Source organism: Staurois parvus, unplaced genomic scaffold (assembly GCF_062004578.1).
Source record: "Staurois parvus isolate SC_StPar_1 unplaced genomic scaffold, SC_StPar_1.0 ptg000694l, whole genome shotgun sequence".
Lineage (NCBI taxonomy): Eukaryota > Metazoa > Chordata > Amphibia > Anura > Ranidae > Staurois > Staurois parvus.
Window position 1 is genome coordinate 3,655,116 of NW_028318490.1, and position 16,939 is coordinate 3,672,054.

Sequence of the window (16,939 nt, forward strand, 5' to 3'; positions counted from 1 at the left end):
TCACAACAATGAAGGGGTACCCTACTCCTAAGAATGGGGGGGAACATATTTTACAGTTTGCCTCTTTGGGTCACAGATGTTCCAGACCTGTGGGTTCAATTGGTAGTTTCAAAGGATTACAGTTCAAAGCTCTGCCACCTCATTGCTTTCATATTTTAGATCAACCAAAAACTGTCCAAGGACAGTTAGATTTACAAAATACACTAAACCACCTCTTTTTTCAGGGAGTTATTGTACCAATACCACAAAGAGGTTCAGAGGATTCTTCTCAAACCAGTTTACAGTACCAAAACACAATAGGTGTATTTGTCTTATTCTGAATTCTTAAAATCCCTGAACAAATTCCCTCTAATTCCAAAATTTTACATGGAACGATGCAAGGTAAATAATTGCCTATCTGAGACAATGGAAATGCATGACATCTATAAACATGTCTATGTACAGTCAGGTCCATAAATATTGGGACATCAACATAATTCTAACATTTTTGGCTCTATGCACCACCACAGTTGATTTGAAATGAAACAAACAAGATTTGCTTTAACTGCAGACTGTCAGCTTTAATTTGAGGGTATTTACATCCAAATCAGGTGAATGGTGTAGGAATTACAACAGTTTGCATATGTGCCTCCCACTTGTTAAGGGACCAAAAGTAATGGGACAGAATAATAATCATAAATCAAACTTTCACTTTTTAATACTTGGTTGCAAATCCTTTGCAGTCAATTACAGCCTGAAGTCTGGAACGCATAGACATCACCAGACGCTGGGTTTCATCCCTGGTGATGCTCTGCCAGGCCTCTACTGCAACTGTCTTCAGTTCCTGCTTGTTCTTGGGGCATTTTCCCTTCAGTTTTGTCTTCAGCAAGTAAAATGCATGCTCAATCGGATTCAGGTCAGGTGATTGACTTGGCCATTGCATAACATTCCACTTCTTTCCCTTAAAAAACTCTTTGGTTGCTTTTGCAGTATGCTTTGGGTCATTGTCCATCTGCACTGTGAAGCGGCGTCCAATGAGTTATGAAGCATTTGGCTGAATATGAGCAGATAATATTGCCTGAAACACTTCAGAATTCATCCTGTTGTTTTTGTCAGCAGTCACATCATCAATAAATACAAGAGAACCAGTTCCATTGGCAGCCATACATGCCCACGCCATGACACTACCACCACCATGCTTCACTGATGAGGTGGTATGCTTAGGATCATGAGCAGTTCCTTTCTTTCTCCATACTCTTCTCTTCCCATCACTCTGGTACAAGTTGATCTTGGTCTCATCTGTCCATAGGATGTTGTTCCAGAACTGTGAAGGCTTTTTTAGCTGTCGTTTGGCAAACTCTAATCTGGCCTTCCTGATTTTGAGGCTCACCAATGGTTTACATCTTGTGGTGAACCCTCTGTATTCACTCTGGTGAAGTCTTCTCTTGATTGTTGACTTTGACACACATACACCTACCTCCTGGAGAGTGTTCTTGATCTGGCCAACTGTTGTGAAGGGTGTTTTCTTCACCAGGGAAAGAATTCTTCGGTCATCCACCACAGTTGTTTTCTGTGGTCTTTCGGGTCTTTTGGTGTTTCTGAACTCACCGGCGCGTTCCTTCTTTTTAAGAATGTTCCAAACAGTTGTTTTGGCCACGCCTAATGTTTTTGCTATCTCTCTGATGGGTTTGTTTTGTTTTTTCAGCCTAATGATGGCTTGCTTCACTGATAGTGACAGCTCTTTGGATCTCATCTTGAGAGTTGACAGCAACAGATTCCAAATGCAAATAGCACACTTGAAATGAACTCTGGACCTTATATCTGCTCATTGTAATTGGGATAATGAGGGAATAACACACACCTGGCCATGGAACAGCTGAATACCCTCAAATTAAAGCTGACAGTCTGCAGTTAAAGCACATCTTGTTCGTTTCATTTGAAATCCATTGTGGTGGTGTATAGAGCCAAAAATGTTAGAATTGTGTTGATGTCCCAATATTTATGGACCTGGCTGTACATGTTCTTATTTACCCACCTCATCAGTGCTTTTTGCCCTTTGCATTGGCAGACAACCACTTCCAGTTTCTCGCACTGTCCTTTGCCTATCCACTGCTTCAAAAGTGTTTACAAAAGTCTTAGCACCTATGCTGGCCCTGCGCAGAACTCAAGTCACAGTCTACCTAGATGACCTTCTTAAGGACTTATCTCCCTTGAAGAAATCAGAAAATATTCTCAAAATCAATTGCTCCAGGCCTTGGGATAGGTAATCAAATTAACAAAATATCTGCTCTCCAGGCCTTCCATCAGTTTGGAATACTTGGGTCTGGTTCTCATCACATCCCAAGCAAACGGCTTTCTACCGGAAAGAAATCTTGTGCTGTAAGAGCACATGCTTGAGTCTTGAAACACAAGAGGCATCCCACATTGAGATTCTGCATGAGAGTTCTAGGTGTAATGGCAGCCCCATTCAAAGCTGTACCATCCACACAATTCCATTCAGGAACAATCCAACAAAAAAATATTGTTGGCCTTGAACAAGTAGTCTTCTTGTCTTGATTTGCCTTGGTCCAGTCTCAGTCTTCGTAATTCTTTTCAAAGGCCTCTGTCTAAACTTTCACAAAAAAACTTTCTTCAAGGTTTATCTTGTATTGAGCCCCCCCCCCCCCCCCCCGCGGGTATGGATGGGGTATGGATATTCTGCCTGTGTCCTGTGGAGTATAATTAGGATAATAGGATTTTTAACTTGTACTGTACCCCAAGATAGGGAATTTAAAAGATACATGCAGCCCTTCCTTCCTTTTTTTAATTTCCTCTCCATGGCTTGCAGAAAAAAAAAAAGGGAAGACTTATGGAGTGGGGTAGGTTTATAGCGAAAGCATAAGTAAGTAGAGAAAGTACATGTGTATAACCATGGTGTATGAATATTCTGCCTGTGTCCTGTAATATACTTCAAGATATGGAATTTACAGGCAAGTCAAAATTCCTCTTATTTACCGCTTTATCATTTTTTATTTTATTTTTTTTTTTTTAGCTGATGGCCCAGTTGGAAGAGGAGTGCCAAGCTGAGTTCCGACAGTTACCCCAGGAAGTTCGGCGATATCTGCAAGAGGAGGGAGGCAGCTGGGGTGGGGGGAGTTCAGGCCCTCCATCTTCTACACAGAGCACCCCATCTTCTATCACACGTGGCTGGGGATCAGAGCTTGGAGATGGGGATAATTTACAGACCCCAGAGGACTCAAGTGATGAAGCTACTCGACTTTGACCCCTCAAAATCTAAAACTTTATTCATATATATATACTGAAGGCCACCTTTTTAAAACAAGAGGACAGAGTTCATATCTACTTATATTTTTATCTTAAAAATGTACAAAGGCACCTCATATAATCTGGAGACCAAATTAAGAGTGAAAGGACCTCACCAAAAAGGAAACTGGGCATCCACAGGACAGTTATGTGAGAAATGAAAAGGTCACCTATACTTCATCCATGTCAAAGACTGGAGTCCTCACAAGAAATGGTCTCCTTATGGGATGAATCTACTGTATAGTCACTGATCTTTTATGTTGTAGATGATGCGTACATGCCCCTGAATGACACTGCTTGTGCAACACTATGTATATGTGACACTGTGTGTGAGTGTGTCGTACGTTGTGTGTGAAAGTGGAGTATGTGCGCGCCTGTCACTTTTACCCATTTTATGTATTTTTTACGCACATTTTATTGCTCCAATAAAATGGTGAGAAACCGGACTTCAAACTGTGTATCTTCATTAATTAGTTGATAGGCGGCCTCATCTCTAAGTTCTTATTTACATTGTTAATTGAAAATGTAAGGTGAATTTTTTTTTTTTTGTTCTTTTTACTATGTCATTCATAGCATCATTGTTTATAAAAAATTGTAGCCACTAGGGTGAAACTGTATATTAGTCAGAGCAATCAAATCTGTATGGAACAGCAAGTCGATAGATAGATGACAATACTGTTACATATTGAAAGTTACTGTAATGATGGTTATTTAAAGTCACAGATGTAATAACAAGTAGTAACAAGACTTGACGTACAAGATCAGATATCAATTAGGACTCTGAGAAGTATTTATATGCACATTGAAGCCACCAGGCAAAATGTTCAAGCATGAGGAAGCATGTGTGCTGAATGCTGATTGGCATAATGATCTGAAGGTATCCATGACAATAAGGCAAATGTGCTTCTTCACACTGCATAGCACAACACACTATCTGCATTAGATGCAAACATTACTTCCATTATGATGTGGTGCCGTTTTACGTCTGTCTGCAGCCCTGTTGAGATTTTACCTCGCGTCCTGTTCCTGTAACAGCACAACAAAAACTGAGGAGAGTGGTTATTGCTGGGGCAGGACTGCACACACCATAATCAAAATCAGAGACTGGAAAGATTTTTCATCTATTCCTGTCTTAAATTCTCCCATTGGGGACACAGACCACGAATAAAAACCCGATAGGGCATTATTATGTATCTTGAAAAAAAAAAAAACTTTTTTGGCTGGAGCTGGTCATATCTAAATCATAGACTCCTGGAAACTGGTTGAGTTTTGTATGAGTTAGGCTGGCCATATATTAGACAATTTTCTTGCACAATTTTCCTTCAGATTTACCAAAACCATATAATATGAGGTTAGACATAAACACTTTCAATTTGAATACAATCAGGCAGGTCCTTGCAGTACATAGTTGAAGGGAAATCTAAAGGAAATATAATAAGAAAATTGTATAATGGCCAGCTTTAGACAAATATTTTACCAGGGAAACCTGCTCAGTTAGTACATATTCTATACATACTGCTGATATATTTTTAGATGAGTGTGCCCTTTGATAAAACTGAACCGTAGATGTTGAGGGGTAAAACTAACCTATGTCAGACTATTGTGTCAACAAAGATAATTCCATAGCTATTCTGTTAGTGTTTCTCCTAATAGTGAACTACCAAAGATTTGAAACAATTTGAGCACTTGTAGAAGGTGTTTTAGAAAAAAAAAGGTTGTCTTGTATTACACAGATATATTACCAGTGTTACTATTAATATCAGGCTTATACCCTAAAATTGGTTGAACCACTTGATAATCGCACTATAGCCAAATGACTACAGCGCAGTTACCCAGTTCTGGGAGGCCAACATATGATTTCCTCCCAGAACACTCCCTTCCGTGCTCCCAAAGGGGCGTGCACCTGCCAATCTCCGTGATCACGTGATGGGGTAAACAGCCAATCAGAGCGGCCTTTTACCACGTAATCAGCTGTGTCCAATGACACAGCAGATCACGGAGTTAATACAGTTGCCATCACAGCGTGAGGAAAGTACTGCCGATAACTGGCTGCTGTCACAGAGGAGATCGGCACTGATGATCAGTGCCCTCCAGCAGTTCCGCTAATCGATGCTGCCAGTCAGTGCCTCCTTATCAGTGCTGCCTAATCAACACACATCAGTAAAGGAGAAAAATTACCTGTTTGCAAAATTTTATAAAAGAAAAACTTTTTTTTCTCAAGTTTTTTTGCTCTTTTTTTGTTTCTAGAGAAAAAAATAAAACACACAATGGTGATTAAATACCACAAAAAAAGCTCTATTTGTGTGAAAAAAATGATAAAAATGTCATATGGATACAGTGTTGCATGACCATGCAATTTTCATTAAAAGTGCGACAGCGCCGAAAGCTGAAAATTGGCCTTGGCAGGAAGGGGGTATAAGTGCCCTGTAGGCTAGTGATTAATTAATGGAATTCTGATGTGTTGCTATAAGATTTTGCTCCTTGTATTATTTATTGTCAAAATGTCAAACTGTATTACGCACCTGCATTGTAATTGTCTGTATTACGTGTTTGTTTTCTTGTTTTATACTTTTATTAAATTAAATGAAATCAGTGTTTTGTCCATTTAGGGCCAAGCAACAGGTTTGTTTACCCTTATCCCTAGTAGCATATACTTGCCATTCCTTTGCTCTCCAACCACTATGTTCAGCACCAGGAGCCAAGATAAAAGGAGTTAGGCTTTAAGTTAAACACAGAACTCCAGTTCACATAAATATTCCAAAAACTGATACAATACAATTTAAGTAATCGTTTTATAAACTGAATGCATTCACCTCCTACAGTATATGACATGTGCCCTTGAGCAGTCTGGCTCTTGCTTTCCTAGAGCATTTAAAGGACTCAGGGCTAATAAAAAAATAAACAAATAAAGCATATAATTGCTTTAAAAAGAGAAGCTTGTGTAATTGCAAAATGTACCCATTTAATGCTTTGACCTACGTTACCTGTGATGGCTAATCAGTCTTTTCTTTACTTCTCTTCTGTGGCCACTCTGTCTCCCACATCATGTTCAAGGCACTATTAATGTAGAGCAGGAGAAGCTCTAGTTGCATCATAACAATGCATTTTTTCTGCTCAGACCTGCCTAGTAAAGTAATGAGGAGGCTGTATGTTCAAAAGAATTATCCCACATGGGCATGATAGCGGTAGAGATACAGTAAACAATATATATATATATATATATATATATATTTCCAAGTATTGTGATTTTGAAGTTGTACCGTGGTTTTGTTGTTTGACTGTTTTAAAATAAAACCGTATTTGAGGAAGAGAGATCACTTAGGTAGTCTACAGCAAAACTTCTTTTGCGCAGTAACTCAGCTTCTACAGTGTTTGCGCATAAGCTTCATAAAAAATGTTGTAACCCCCCCATGTTTACAAACTGCAACAAATTGGATCAAATAGTCTCACTACCTAAAAATGCTTTGAAACTTTTTGAGGATTTTTACACCAAAGTATTGTCTACACCTACCAATTCTATCCCCCCATTGGCTTTATTCTGATTAGATACTATAGCAATACCTACCCTTTCACTTTCCCAGTTGGCTGTTCTTAATTCTCCATGCTGATGATGTGGTGATGTTTTTCTCTCAGCCAGCTATGTCCTTGCCAGATTTACTTACACTTTACTTACTTAAATTCACTTCCCTTTTGGATCTTCCGGTTAACTTTACTAAATCCATAGCTATGCCTATAGGTATTCTTCCTCCTGAGTGTGTGAGACTTCGTTGATCATTTTACTGTACCTGGTCTACTAAGGCTTTCTCTTTGACATCTAATTTTGCCAAATTATTTCATTATAATTACCCCCTATTTTAAAGAAGATACGTATAATGCTGATAATATGGTCTACATATACACCGCGTTCCAAATTATTATGCAAATTCTATTTAAGTGTCACAAAGATGAAATATTTTGTTTTTCAGTGTAACTCATGGATGGCATTGTGTGTCAGGGCTCTTTTGATCACTGAAAACAATCACGGACACCTGTGATAATTAGATTGGCCGCTGAGCCCAATTTAAGGAAAAACTACTAAAGGACGGTGTTCCACATTATTAAGCAGAGCACCATTTTCAAGCAATATGGGGAAGAAAAAGGATCTCTCTGCTGCCGAAAAGAGTGAAATAGTTCAATGCCTTGGACGAGGTATGAAAACATGAGATATTTCACGAAAACTTAAGCGTGATCATCGCACTATTAAGAGATTTGTGGCTCATTCAGAGCACAGATAGGTTTGTGCAGATAAAGGCACATTGAGGAAGATTTCTGCCAGATCCATAAATCGGATCAAGAGAGCAGCTGCTAAAATACCATTACATAGCAGCAAACAGATATTTGAAGCTGCTGGTGCCTCTGGAGTCCCACGGACATCAAGGTGTAGAGTCCTCCAGAGTCTTGCAATTGTGCATAAACCTTCTATTCGGCCACCTCTAACCAATGCTCACAAGCAGAAATGACTGCATTAGGCAGAAAAATACATGAAGACTAATTTTCAAGCAGTCCTGTTCGCTGATGAGTGCCATGCAACCCTGGATGGTCCAGATGGAAAGAGTAGTGGATGGTTGGTGGACAGCCATCCTGTTCCAACAAGGCTGCGACGTCAGCAAGGCGGTGGTGGAGTCATGTTTTGGGCCGGAATCATGGGAACAGAGCTGGTCGGCCCCTTTAGGGTCCCCGAAGGTGTAAAGATGACCTCTGCAAAGTATGTGGAGTTTATGACTGACCACTTTCTTCCCTGGTACAGAAGGAAGAACTATGCTTTCCGTAATAAAATTATCTTCATGCATGACAATGCACCATCTCATGCTGCAAAGAATACCTCTGCATCAATGGCTGCTATGGGGATAAAAGGAGAGAAAGTCATGGTGTGGCCTTCATTCTCCCCTGACTTCAATCCTATTGAAAACCTTTGGAGCATCCTCAAGCAAAAGATCTATGAGGGTGGGAGGCAGTTTACATCCAAACAGCAGCTCTGGGAGGCTATTTTGACATCTTGCAAACAAATTCAAGCAGAAACTGTCCAAAAACTCACAAGTTCAATGGATGCAAGACTTCTGAAGCTGCTATCAAATAAGGGGTCATATGTTAAAATGTAACGTGACCTGTTAAAATGTTTAAAAAGTTAAAATGTTGTTAAAAGTGTAATTGAAATAGCTTTTGATTTCAGTAAATATGCTGCAAATACAACAAATGACAATTTTCAGTTCTTTAAAACCTATAAAGTGTTTTGAAACTTACTGTGCGTAATAATTTGGAACAGTGCATTGTAAGTGTTTTATGTTTAAAAAAAATCCTGTTATTAGAAGGTTTGTTCAATAAAATGTGAATTGTACTCTTAATAGTTGATAACATGAGAATTATGCTGACTGTTATTTACATTAATTATTTAGGTAAATGAGAAATATATCATTTGCATAATAATTTGGAACACGATGTAGAATATATTTTCTGGGTAGAGAAATGGTGAAAAAAAATAATATCCTTCCTAAAATTGTATATGTATTCAGCACACTTCCTATCCCTGTTGTCAAATCCTTTTTAAATACAGTCCAATTTGACATTAACAAATTTATCTGGTCCTGGTCCAATAGAAAACCCAGGTTCTAATCCCATACGTTGCACCATCCCCAATCTACATATGGCCTAGGTCTTCCTCATCTTTGGTCCAATTACTTAGCCTCTAGGCTTTCTGAAATAGACCAATTGAATATCCCTAATGGTAAAGTACCTTGGATTTATTTTGAGGCTTCTATTAAACCTATTTATTTGTCTGGCGTACTTTGGTCCAAAACCATTTTCTATAAAGATCTGGTCCCAGCTAATATATTGGTTTCCCTGTCTTTTTTAAAATATGGCCCATCTCCAATTATACTGTAAATTTCTATTGATTTCAGCCATGCCAGTTGCTCATTTCTAGGAGACCCTTCTTTTGTAACAGAATTCCCTAACTCCACTCAATTTTCTTTGTGGAAGTGGGGCTCTTTAGTTACGCTCTCCGCTTTCCTAGCTGATAGTAAATTTGTCCCGTTTCCTATCCTTCAACAGAAGCATAATGTCCCTCTTCGTGAATATTTTCACTTTCTCCAAATTAGGCATTTTTTTTCTGCTTGGTACCCAGTCGACAACATATTCTCCCTCCAATTCTGAATCCATTTGTAAGAACTCCCCCAGAGGCAAAGGTTTCATCTCTGTTAAATCGTAATTTATTTTCTATTTTACACGACACTAATTTACCCAAATTGTCTAAATGGGAGAATGACTGTAATGTGCAATTTTCATCCCAGGATTGGGAATCTGTTAGGGAAAATGATTAAATGCCATACCCTTTTGGTATTACACTCCTTATACTATATACCCATCTTTGCCTGATACCTGATTTAGGGGTTGCAGCAGCTCGGGCTCCCTGATACATATTTTTTGTTCATGTGACAAAGTAGAAAATTACAAATATCTTTGCTACTGCTGCTGGTCACCCTGTACATTTCACTTCAGCCATTTGTATTTTATTCACTCCAGTCTCAAATGTTTCCTATTATACCAAGAAATTCTGTGTTGCTTCACATGATTTGGAATGTGGCAAAGACAGATGTGATCCTTACAAGATGGGGTGGAGCTTACAACCCCCCTGACCGTCTACGGGACATAGTCCCTGCAGGAGTCAAAACTCTCCATCAACATTCTGGAACTGAGAATATCAGGTTGTCTCTACAACATTGGACCTCCATTCTGCAACCCAGACCTGGGAGGCCCCTACTTAGACCCAGGAGAGTGGTCTCTGCACCCCAAGATCTTCCAAAGTTCGTCTATTATGGGGAAAACCAAATGAGGATATTCTGGCCTCTGGGTTCAACAGCAAGCTGAACATGTTTACGGCCAAGACCAGGGATGCTCTAACCTTCATAGCAGATACTCTAGTGATATTTTAGACTCTGTTCCAACAGGTTTATACCTTCCCTCTGATGAAGATCCTCTTTTGAGGAAGAAAGGGTCTTTGTGATTGCTTTTGCACAGAAGTAAGTGGTACATACTCCCGACTTCTGGAAGACAAGGCTTGACTTCTACCAAACTGAGAAGACCTACTAACCTTAGGCCCCCTATTCCATCCTGCTTTTCAGTCTGTTGAAACCCCAGTGTTAAATGATAGAGGGGTTTCTGAGTCTGTGATTCCTACATTACGAATAGCAAGAAAAGTCACTTCCAGAAAGATACATTAATGGCATGGCTGTTGAAGTCTTAAAGGATAGGGGCATCTCTAATTTGGTTATTTCCACATTACTCCCACATTACTGAGGGCAAGGAAACCTAACTCCCGCATGAATAACAATTGCACCAAGCCTTCTTTTGCATGGTGCCAGTACAGATGGGGCCCTGCATGTTCAGTTAAATATGTGGGTAATATCAAGCATAGTTTGTGGACACAGTGGGGGAGATTTACTAAAGTTGGAGAGTGCAAAATCAGACTCACTTCTGCATAGAAACCAATCGGCTTCCAGGTTTTATTGCAAAAGCTTAATTGAACAAGCTGAGGCTAGAATCTGATTGGCTTCTATGCAGAAGCGAGTCTGATTTTGCACTCTCCAGCTTTAGTAAATAAACCCCAGTGTGTCCAAGCATTATGCTTTGGTTCATAAGTACCTAAGTGGAACCTTGTTTCTTGGGATAGATAAGTATATTCCAAACTGGTGGGGTGGTTGGATCAGGAGTGAAATATCTAAAATGGAGACCAGGTGGATATATGAATTGTGTGTTTTCTCCCCATGTGAATTAAATGTGAAATGGGATGCAAATGCTTTTATTAATGACCAATTGTCCCATTAATTAGTGGTTAGGGGAATGAGATTAACTCTGTTTAAATTATGACTATATTCCTGTCTCTATTTTATCTGAAAAAGGAAACATCTGAATGAATATTTTTATTTTTATATGAGATTCTTTTCCTTTTATTTAGGAGGTTTTACATATTTTAATTTTACTTTTTTTAATCCATTTGATTTACATTGGAATGTAATTTTTTATATTAAGCAAATATGCAGTTTATGGGTATTTTGTACAGCATACTGCATGTCCATGTTTAGTCTCTAGATGTCAGTAGGCTCGACATGCCCAGTATGGAAGAGCGGGCTGTGTAATACCCATTTGCCAGTTGTAAAATGGACGTCTGTGATTTTTAAAGCTGACATCCGGTTCCGGGGTTTCCTTTAACCTGTAATTGTTTGTAGTATATAAGACAAGGGGCTCCTTCATGCCCCTGATGATGTCATATGACGAATTGCATTGGGTGAAACCGGAAGTTGTGACATCACTGCATATGCGCGCATTGTTACCAAGAATTCTGGAAATTGTAGTTTTATGTGAAATAACTGATGCAGTACATATTGGTCTTTGCCTAACAGCACCACAGCCAAACAGACACTTATGGGTACTAAGAGACTTGCTAAGTCAAAAAAGACTTTTCTCAGTTCTTATTAAACACAATGCCGATGGCAGTGTTTTTAACCCATCTTAATGAAAGTGCCAACCAGACATACACTATTGGGAGTGGTTTTTTTTGGTCTTTTTGTTTATATTTATGCTGTGACATTGGCGGTGATGGAGAGGAAAACTTTGTTGTGAGCAGCTGAGTCCCAGATGGCTTATGCCTATGTTTACAACAAGCACTGTCTGACTTCTCATGAGAGAGATGCATCTCTATTGGTAAGCCTCAGAGCATGGCTGGTGGAGGACACAAAGGGGTTTATTTACTAAACCTGGTTGACTCAGAATCTTGGGCACCTGTGCATGGTAGCCAATCAGCTTCTAACCTCAGCATGTTCAGTTAAGCTTCAGCAATAAAACCTGGAAGCTGATTGGTTTTTATGCAGAAGTGGACAAGATTCTGAGTCAACCAGGTTTAGTAAATAAACCCCAGTGTCTTAAACATTTAGTGAACAAGTGGAGAGATCACATTGCACTTTATTGTTGGTTAATCACAATTGTGGATAAGCATGAAAAGCATTATTGCATTTATCACTATAGACTTTGATTGTGGTTTTGGTATGATTATACAGGTATTTTGTTTTGTCGATATTTCAACTGAGAACTAAAACCTCTCCAGCAATACACACAAATTGAGCATGTGAATGTGACTACAGATTGTCTGTATCAGGTGGTCATTTCAACAAGAGGAGGGCAGAGAAGTCAGGATCAAACAGCCTTTTTTACACACTGCAGAGGATTAACCCCTTAGGTTCCACAGTGAGTATAACAAGCATGCTTTACTGCATATACAGACTGATTTTACTGTTGTGGGTTTAGTAACACTTTAAATAAATGAAAGCCTACATATGCACACAGTTTACAACTTTAAAAAGAATTGTTGGCTACAGTTGGGCTATGTGACACATAGATAATAACAGGAGCACATGGCAGAGCGGAGCTGTGAAGTGCAGGGAGCTCAACACTAGCCCCAGCAGATAAAAAGTCAGTGAATGATTCAAGCTTCTAGAATCTATCCACAATCTAAATGTGTTTACAAATATGAACCCTAGTGTTTAAAAATTGTGGGTTTATAAACAACAAATCTTAACAAATCACCCCAAAAACTCACTACAGGTGAATCAACTGGGTACATATGTTGTACCTCTAAAAAAAAATAAATATATATAAAATAAAAAACCGTGATTGATGTCTGGGGAATTTCACACTTGCTTTATAAATATGCTTGTAAGTAACAGTACTATGACAACCCCTTATTCCAGCAATTCTGTTCTGGCTTCTTTTTTTTTATTAAATCTTTTCTTATCGAGGTAAAAAGAGAATTTTTTGGCATCATCTTGGTCCTAGTCAGAGTCAACAAGTGTTATTACTGGACAGAAAGCCTTATCAGTATGCTTTCCGAGTACTGGGACTGATTTGCCTGTGTGTTATATTTTTCTTGTCTGGTGCCCTGCCAGACTTGATATCTACATTGACAATTTTCATTGTGTTCAGTAATAAACAGTAATAAGCCCTGGCGCCTTACTGGCTATTATATGTGGTGCAGGGATAGACGTGAACTCAAACTGAGACATTAGCCTGGAATGGGCAAAGTTAAGCTGGTCACGGATTTCAGAGTATGGTTGCGCATATAGACACAATCCTATAGTTGGAAGGTGGCTTTTAACACAGCCTTAGGCAAAAAAAAAGAATGTTTGGATAACCAAGCATTTCTATTTTATACTATGGTGCAGGGAGGAAGGAGGAGCTTGCTAATATGTCAAGGTACCTTTGTATTCTCACACCATAGCAATTAGGTTTTCTAATCTGTCTAATCACAATTTCCCTCTACAATTTTCTGATTAGGGATTTCTGCAAGTACCTGTGGACTTGAAATCCTTATCTAAATGATAATGCCCAAAAACTTAGACAAAGGAGTGGCTACAGACAGTATACTTGGATTTTGCAAATGAGTTTGATACAGGTAATACACAGTTTACACACAGTTGACACACAGCTAATATGTAAATTAAAGTCTATAGGCTTAACAAATTGTGTTTGTAAATGGATAGAAAACTGGCTAGAAGACCATAGTTGGAGAGTGATTATTAACCATGTGCCCTGCAGAGGATTTACCCCCCCCCCCCCCCCTTCCTGACCAGGCCATTTTTTGGTAAATGGTACTGCGTTACTTTAACTGACAATTGCGCGGTCATGCAACGCTGCACCCAAATTAAATTTACATCCTTTTTTTTTCCCCACAAATGGAGCTTTCTTTTGGTGGTATTTGATTGCCTGTGTGTTTTTATTTTTTGCGCTATAAACAAAAATATGTATGACAATTTTGAGAAAAAACAATATGTTTTTACTTTTTGTTAAACGTCCAGTAAAAAAAAATGTTAAATCAAATTTCGTCATAAATTTAGGTCAAAATGTATTCTGCTGCATGTCTTTCTCATTCTGACACTGAGGGGAACTGACTTGGTGTCACTGACATCCCCTGTGACACCAATACAGTGATCAGTGCTAATAAAAAGCACTGACACTGTACTAATGGCACTTGGCATGAAGCGGTTAACATGTGGGGCGATCAAAGGGTTAACTGTGTGCTGTTTCACTATGGGGGCTGTGTGTATGCTTCACTGTAAGCACAATGCTTTGTATGGCTCATACAAAGCAGTGTTCAGGAGCTGACGGGAGAGATCTGTATTGTTTACATACAGGTCTCTCCCCCATCGAAGATACTCTGCAATCACCAGCGAGTAATCACTGGCCGGGACCCGGGGATTGACAGCCGAGGCAACAAATGGTGGAGTGGGTAGGGCGCACATGCGCCCCCTACCCTGAACTGCAAAAATCAGGTGTGTATATATGTGTGATTTTGCACACCTGTGCCGCCCTGTAGCAGTATTTATGCTAAAGGTCGGTGTGGAACTGGTTAATCATTTATACTCTGAATGATCTAAGGTATTAGTGGTGTTCCCCATGGCTCAGTGTTGGGATGCTTACTTTCAACATATTTATAAATTATAAAGAGTTTGAGATTAAAAGTACTATTGCAGTGTTTGCAGATGCATTAACCCCTTCATGCCTAAGGGTAAAACAAATCCTAATGCCTAAGCCCAATTTTGCAACTTTGACATGTGTTACTAAAACTGTACATATCATCACAACTACTTTGTACATCCAGGTGGATTATAACTTGTTTTTTTTCAGGACAAGTTGGGCTTTCATTTGGTGGTAAATGGTAATGGATATCTCCTGATTTATTTATTTATTTATTTTTTATCAAAGGCAAACAGGCCCAGATTAGTAAAAAAAAAAAACTGATCACTGTGATAGCCAATCAGAGGCTATCATAGCGATCGTGTGACCCGGAATTGTGAGTCCCGGGTCCTGATCGTTAGAACAGGACCTGGGAATCTCAGTGACACCCCAGTCTTTGTGCTGGGAGTGCGCTGTGCGGCACGCTCCCAGCACAAAGACAGGTACGCAAATATGCAGCCCCATGGAAAAAATGCCCAGTTCTGTGAGGCCACATATTTGTGTTATGCCGGCGTCAAGGGGTTAAACTATGCAGTGGAATAACGTCTTTACAGGATGTCTCCAATTTACAAGCCGACCTCAATGCACGGGTTGATTAGGCAACTATGTGGCAAGCGAGATTCAATATTGATAAATGTAAAGTTATGCACTTGGGGCTAAAGACATGCATGTAGCATACACATTAGGAGAACAGTGAATCCGTGGTGGAGAAGGATCGAGTTGTTCTGGTAGATCATATACTTAATAGAATATAATGCAAAGCTGCAGTTTCTAACGCTATCAAAGTACTTTCTTGTATTAAAAAAGGTATAGACTCAAGAGAGAAGCCACATTTTGCCCCTGTAAAAATCATTAATAAGACCTAATCTGGAATAGCGTAAAGGGAACCTGTAGTGAAGATGTACTGTATGTCGGATGCCTTTATTGAAATATCCTTTCTAAAAATCCTAGTTCCCTGGCTGTTATGAGGTTTCAATTGCTTTAGTACGTTCAGCACGGGTTCACATATGTGCAGTGCAGTATATCGCATGTGGTTCGCACAGGAACCGCACCGCATTCCTGTGCAAATAAGTTGCGATTTATGTGCGGTGCGATTGGAGCCATACATTTTGTATAGCTCTATTCGCACCGCACCAAAAACGTGCAGGACCCTTTTTTTGGGTCCACACTAGAATCAGACCGCATTGGTATTCACACCTATGCAATCCAATTCTGCACATCGCACCACGTTTTGCAAACCATCTTCAGGGTGGTGTTAACTCAAAGTGGAGTTCCACCCAAAAGGGGATGTTCCACTTTAAAGATTGGTCCCCGCTCCCCATTAAGGATTGGCACCTTTGGGGAGCAGGGTGGGGGAAACGGGTACTCGAATTTGACAGGTACCCACTTCCACTTCCACTACGATTGCCTAGGCGATTGGAAACGGAAGCTGTCCTACTACCCTCCCTCCCCCCCCCGAAGTCTTCTGGGATAAGTGACAGGTCCCAGAAGACTACGGGGCCATTCAGGAAGCACAGCGCTACTCACGCATGCGCAGTAGGCACCTGGCTGTGAAGCCACAAGCTGTCACAGCCGGGTGCCCAATTTGAAGATGCCGGCGCCTGGAATACAGGACGGCCGGTGAAATGGGCTGTAGCAGGGGCAATGGGGGATCGTGGGACAGGTGAGTGGCTGTTTTTAAAAAAAGTCAGCAGCCACAGTTTTTGTAGCTGCTGACTTTTATTTTTTTACAGTGTGAGTGGAACATACACACCCGCAGCGGTTCACGTGAATGGGGTGCGATTCTGATGGGGTGTGAAATTGCACTGAAAACATTGCAAATTCTGCACCACATCAGTGTGAATTAGGGCTGAAAGTCACTGTTTAAAAACAGGAATGCGGATATAAAGTTCTGACTTTTCTGATCTGCAGAGTTGCTCCACATCAGTGTCTCCAACTATTGGAGCCAGAGACAGCCAATCCTCTATAATTTTCAGAAGACCTTCAATGACCACTTCAGTGTTTCTTTTGTTACAAGTCCTAACATCAGACTATGGCACCCTAACACAAGACAACACAGCTCTGATGCACGTGTTTCATAACATACTATTGTGATGCACATTATTGCAAAAAGCGG

At 39.9% G+C, this 16,939-nt stretch overlaps 1 protein-coding gene across 2 annotated transcripts in view; it reads left to right on the forward strand.

Annotated features, from left to right (window-relative positions):
• PLCB3 (phospholipase C beta 3) overlaps window positions 1–3,728 on the forward strand; it is a 246,502-nt gene extending 242,774 nt beyond the window's left edge. Inside the window, exon 33 of one of the 2 annotated variants that reach the window (XM_089652824.1) lies at window positions 3,011–3,150. Coding sequence is in view for 1 of the 2 variants with exons in the window: in XM_089652823.1 (XP_089508949.1) it covers window positions 3,011–3,241 (231 nt within the window). In the remaining variant the exon portion in view is untranslated. Of the gene's footprint in view, window positions 1–3,010 lie in introns of both variants that reach the window. The other variant, XM_089652823.1, reaches the window with a different exon arrangement.
• The last annotated feature ends 13,211 nt before the right edge of the window (window positions 3,729–16,939 follow it).